This window comes from Apteryx rowi, unplaced genomic scaffold, assembly GCF_003343035.1.
Source record: "Apteryx rowi isolate R43461 unplaced genomic scaffold, aptRow1 scaffold_1234, whole genome shotgun sequence".
NCBI classification, from domain to species: domain Eukaryota; kingdom Metazoa; phylum Chordata; class Aves; order Apterygiformes; family Apterygidae; genus Apteryx; species Apteryx rowi.
The window spans coordinates 31,711-37,645 of NW_020447458.1; the positions used below are offsets into that span (position 1 = coordinate 31,711).

Here is a 5,935-nt window from a genome sequence, read left to right on the forward strand (position 1 = left end):
AGGGGAGGACTGGGGAGTACTGGGATGGGGGAGGGGGTCCAGCCCCATGGACACAGGGGACTGGGAGCACTGGGATTGGGGGGGGCAGGTCTGGCCCCACAGCTAGGGGGAAACTGGGGAGTACTGGGATGGGTGGGTCCAGCCCCATGGACACGGGGAGTACTGGGAGCACTGGGGTGGAAGGGTCCAACTGGAAGGTGACTGGGGGGACACTGGCACAGGGAGGAGGCAGCTCTCTCCCATCCTCCCCCCGCCTAAAACCGGTCCCGGCACCGCCATCATCGCCTCCCCTCACCTCCCCTCAGCACCACCACAGTGCTTCCTCGACGCCCCATTGGCCGTCACCCCTGCCCCTCTGAGGCTCACAGCCAATCGCAGCCTTCCCCGCCCTTGTGCTGGGGGCAGGCTTTCAGCACCAGGGCAGGCAGCCCAGTGTGAGGGGAGCACTGCCCATTGGCTATTCCTGCTGCCACTCAGTGGCCCCCCACATGCAATAGGCCACCACCTCCTCTGCTCCTGCCTGCCCTTCCCATAGGCTGCTAGCCCTGTCCGTCTTCCTGCTGCTCACCAATCAGACACCTCTCTAGCACTAGGGAGCAGGAGGATGCATGGTCAGCCCCATTGGCTGCAGTTCCTCTTGTCAATCAAGGGCTGGTGGGAAGCTAATTGGGCTCTGAGGGGAGAAAGGTGGGGCTTGGAGGGGAACCTGGGGCAGGGTCACACACCTGGGCCTAGTTGTGGGGGGAAGCCACAGCCCTGGGGGTCCCCTCCCCCCTTTCCATGTCCCCCAGGAGTGGACTCAGGCATCTGGGACAGGCCATGTGCGTTTAATTGCCTCCTTTTAGCACAAAAAAATCCCCATAGGGGGCTGCGATGCAGCTGGAGACGGGTGGGATCCCCGTAGAAACATTGGGAATGGGTCAAATCCGTGTGGAAATGTGTCAAATCCTTGCAGAAACAGGTCAGATCCTCACAGAAGTGCTGGAGACTGGTTGGATCCTCAGGAAAGTGCTGGAAATGGGTCAGATCCTTGTGGAAAGTGGCTGGAAATGGGTCGTTCCTCGGGGAAATGCTGGAAAGGGGTTGGATTCTTGCAGAAGCAGCTAGAAACAGATCGAATTCTTGTGGAAAGCATCTGGAAATGGATTGTTCCTTCAGGGACATGTTGGAAAGAGGTTGGGTCCTTGAAGAAATGCTGGAAACGGGTCAAATTCTTGGAGAAATGCTGGAAATGGGCCAAATTCTTGTGGAAAGAAGCTAGAAATGTATTGTTCCTTGAGCAAATACTGGAAACAGGTCAGATCTTCATGGAAAGCGGCTGGAAATGGCTCAGTCCTGGGAGAAATCCTGGAAATGCTGCTGGAAATGGGTTGGCTCCTCATGGAAATGCTGGAATCGGGTTGTTCCTCAAGGAAGTGGCTAAAAATGGTTTGGATCCGTGCAGAAAATGGCTAGATATGGGTTGTTCCTCAGGGAGATGCTGGGAACGGGTTGGGTCCTTGCGGAAAGCAGCTGGAAATGGGTCTGTCCTCAGGGAAAGGCTGGGAATGGGCCCACATGGCTCTGAACCTTCATTCCTGCCACTTGCAGCCTTCGCTGCCCCGGGTCACRGGCCTGTCCCCTTCCTGGAGGTGAAAGGGCTGTGTCAGGCACTGAGGTCCAAGGGGAGCCATGGTGGAGGATGGGGCTCTGGGGTTTTTTTGCTCATCCCCAGCCCCACCACCCTCCCAGGGCTACTGGAGGACCCAGGTGTCTGGGCAACCCTCCCCTGGGCCACCCCATAGCCCCCCACCCCCTTTCTGGGGCCCCTGGAGGACCCAGGTGTCCAGGTGGCCCTTGCATCTCCTGGGGTCCCTGGGGGACCGAGGTATCTGGGCTGCTCTCGCAGAGCTGGGAGAGGACCCAGGCATCTGGGTCCCCTCCCTATACCCCAAGGAGACCCAGGCGTGTGGGCTGGTCACCGTACCGTGACAGAGGTGATGTTCATTGACGTCATCGTCAGCTCCGTGGTCTCCGTTTTGGAGCTGAATGCCTGTAGCCACCGCTGGTACTGCTCCATCACCTGCGGCCACATGCACACATGTGTCCTTGGGTGGCTGCTGACCCCCGGGACACCCACAAACCCTCCCAGGACACCCCCAACCGCTTTGACCAGCCCCAAACCAGTCCCGGTCACACCGAGGATTCCCCCACCAGCACCCCGGATGCTGGGGTCCCACGCGGCACCATACCTGCTGGTTGAGGAGGCAGTGCACGATGAAGATGAAGACTCCTTGGAGGCTGTTGAGACCAGTGAAGAGGAAGGCCACGAGCAGGGTGCTGGAGCGTGTCTGCAGCAAGCCCAGGCCCCACGTGCAGCCCAGGAGGAGGACGTGGGCGAGTGCCTTGAACGTCAGCATCCTGCAGAGGCGAGCACTGCTGAGCCTCGCGCGGTGCTTTYGCCACACCTCGCCCGCCCCCGGGGCCCCCTGAACTGGACTGAACCTAATCGAACTGACTCGAACTGAACCCACTCAAGCCGAACTGATCTGCACCAAACCGAACCAACCCGAACCGAACTGAATCAAATTGAACTGAATCAAATTGTACTGAACCAACCTGAACCAAATTCAACTGAGTCAGACTGATGCTAATGAAACCGAACTGAACCAACTTGAACCGAACTGAACCAAACCACATCAAACTGAACCAAACTGGTGTTTCCTCTCCTTCATTGGGGCGAGAGTGTCCATGGCAATGGCGCCGGCGGAGAAACCCGCTCGACCCACCTCGTGCTTTTGAGGGAGGAGACATCCTTGTTGAGGGTGGACAGCTTGTCCCGCAGGATCCAGAGGGTGGTGAGAAAAAACACCAGATTAACCTGGGGAGAAAACRCTGCTTAGTGAGGCCGGGCACTGCTCTAGCTGCCGTCGCTGCCTTGCTGGTAGATGGGTGCCGATGAACCTTGATGCCAACTTGAAATTCATCAGTTTTGGGGGAAAAAGGATATTTACTGCCTACGACGCAAAAAATAGCACTAACGCAAAGGCGCACATCCTATGCGGAGCGGCTCCGTCCCGTAAGACGTTAGCTTAAGGCCTTCCTGAACGCGCATATCTCAACTTGCTCTTTTCTAACTCTTTTTTTTCTAGCTCCAACCTGTCGCAATCTGCCTAAGCTCCAAGAGAGGAGAAAGGGAAATACCCACCAGGATGATAGCACAGACCGGCCCAATGAAGCTCCACACGAATCCTCCCTCTGTGGTCAGCCAGCAGCTAAAAGGCGAGAGGGGAAAAAGGAGAAAAAAAAATAAAAAACCAACCACCGTAATGGTGGCGTGAAGAACCRGACCTGCTCCCTGCTCATGCGTGGCCATATTTGCATTTGCAAAYGCTCTGAGGAAGGCAGTGCCTAGGGAAAGCAGCACCCACCCATGGCACCTTGAACCCTCTTCCCCAGGGTGGACAGGGAAGAGAAAAGCAGGCCGAGGAAGAGGAGGGCYGGCTGCAGCCAGCACTTACTGCTTGTCGGTCCCGTAGCCGCTGGGGTTGATGGCGATGGAGACTGCCACTATCAGGGCCGGCACGCCGTAGCCYGTGGGGTACATGTACCGCTTCTTGAAGCGGCTGGCGCTGGTGTAGTTGACCACSCGTAGGTTCCTGACGGTGAGGAAGAGGTGCAAGCCCTCCAGGAACATCCAGGTGAAGCAGGCRAGGAAGAGGTAGTGGAGGAGGCTGGCCAACATGGCGCATGCCAGCTAGGATGAGAAACAGAGAGAGATGGAGGCTGTCGTGGTCTCCTGGAGAGATCTGCCTCGGCGAGGGTCCCGGGAGCCCCTGGCATCCCCACGCAGCTGCCTAGAGAAGTGGTGGCATCTCCAAACCATGGAGGAGTTGGACATGTGCCCAGATGTGGCCTTAGGGAACCTCATATGGTTGGACCCATGTTGAGTTGGGGTTGGACCAGAGACCCCCAAATGTCCCTCCAGTCCTGGATATTCCATAATGTAGTGCTCCACACCCACCCAGAGAGAAAAGGGTCCCCACAGCCCTGAGGAACCTCATGTGTTTGGACCCACATTGAGTTGGGGTTGGACTGGAGACCTCCAGACATCCCTCCAACCCCAGCTATCCCATAAGGCAGTATCCTGAACCCTCCTGGAGAGAGAAGGGACCCTTGACAAAGGGGCCAGTGAAGGTCCCAGGGCAGTGGCCAGAGCTGGACGCCTTCAGCCCCAGGTCCCTTTCCCCTGGAGCTCCCACCGCTTCAGGCCAGGGAGCCCCCAGAACCATCCCAGGGAGCCCTGTACCCGATTCCTAATGTGGTGCATGGCCACGAGGAAGAGGATGTCAGCCACGAAGAGGCAGATRCTGAGCTGCAGGTGGAGGGCAACGCTGACATTCCAGAGGGAGCGGCACAGGAGGAAGGTGAGGATGGCAAGGAAGAGGCAGAGCACCGAGAGCGACAGCCCCACGTAGGTGACCAATTTCAGGGCGAAGTCCTCCTGCAATGTGACACCGTGTCAGCCGGTGGCTGGTTTCTCCCGGCTGCCGGCTCGGAAAATGCCGCCACACCAGAGAGGACCCTACCTGGATGTCGCTGACAGCCATGAGGATGGCGAAGCTGGAGAGATGCCAGCAGCCRCAGGTGGTGTAGAACCGGTTGCCAGCCAGGCGCTCACAGTCCTTCTCTGACCAGTAGCCTTGGCCACCTGCCGACTGCCAGGACACGCAGCGCGCCTCCTCATCCTCGCGCTGCTCCTGCGAAGGGGACACGCGCCCGGGGCCGTCGCAAAACCCGCCGCCGCGCTCGTGTTCCCYGCCCCGGTGCTGAAAACGCTGCCACGAGCAGCTTGTGCACAAAGCAACAGGTTCAACACGGTTCCCGCACCCATTGCAAATCCCACCATGGTGTTTGGGCCCTCCCCGGTGCCGAAAACGCCTCCGCGAGCGGTTCACACATGGAGCAACGGATTCGGCAGTGTTTCGGCAGCGCCGGCACCCACCGTCTTGTGCCGCAGGGTGAAGTTGAAGGGTTTGGAGAGGTTCGTGGGCTTGCCCACGGTGCAGCTGACCACGTGGGAGTTGAGGCGTCCCGGCGGCGTCCCCTCCTCGGTGCTGCCGACGTTGAGCACTGCCTCCAGCTCGCTGTAGGCGATGAAGGCCACGGCGCCGGTGCCTCCAGAAGAGCGGCGAGAGCGTTAAGCCGAGYGGCGGCCGCGATTTATTGCTTCTGGCGGCGCCGCGGGCGAGCCTCACCTTCCTCGACGTCGGTGAGCACCGCGTCGCAGCGGATGCTCATGGAGTCGTTGCTGGCCGTCAGCTCCAGGACTTGGCCGGCCAGCTGGCAGCCGTTGGTGACCAGCTGGGCCACGGCGCCTGCGGCRAGATGGGGGCTCAGCGGGCGCCGCAGGGCCTTTGGGTGGGGGGCGAGGGGCAGCCYGCCGGCGCGCCACCTACTCAGGGTGTCCGTGGTGATGGGCCTGGACTGGCCGCTGCGCACGGCGACCTCCAGRACGAGGACCTCGGCCGTGTGCAGCAGCAGCTGGGCCACGGCGACGGCCTCAGGGTTGTGCTTGCTCTGCAGCTGGGCTGTCGCATTGAAGAGCGGGGCGAGGGTCTCCTGGGGCGGCAGAGGGGCACGCGTGGGGGGACACACAGGGAGGATGCACGCGTGCATCAGGGGACACATGGAGCAGACACCCGCCCATGCATCAGGGGACGTTTGCATGCATCGGTGGACACACGGGGCAGGCGCATGAGGGGACGCCTGTGGCAGACGCCCGCGTGTGCGTTGGGGGACACCCGCATGCATCGCGGGACGCACGAGGGGGACACATGCGCGTGCATCGGGGGATGCACGGAGCGGACACCTGCATGTGCATGGGGGGGGGACGCACAAGGGGGACACACGCACATGCATTGGGGGATGCCCGCGCATACATCAGGGCACACCT

At 60.3% G+C, this 5,935-nt stretch overlaps 1 protein-coding gene across 1 annotated transcript; it reads right to left on the reverse strand.

Moving 5' to 3' along the window:
• Positions 1-808: 808 nt before the first annotated feature.
• On the reverse strand, positions 809-5,658 carry LOC112960893 (adhesion G protein-coupled receptor E3-like). The gene is made up of 11 exons (XM_026055549.1): positions 5,439-5,658; positions 5,238-5,357; positions 4,985-5,157; positions 4,569-4,739; positions 4,289-4,483; positions 3,501-3,736; positions 3,188-3,254; positions 2,769-2,860; positions 2,232-2,400; positions 1,967-2,062; positions 809-1,625 (listed from the first exon to the last, which is right to left on the reverse strand). Exons 1-11 carry the CDS (start codon positions 5,656-5,658, stop codon positions 1,572-1,574), a joined length of 1,593 nt encoding a protein of 530 aa, XP_025911334.1. The 3' UTR covers positions 809-1,571.
• Positions 5,659-5,935: the final 277 nt, after the last annotated feature.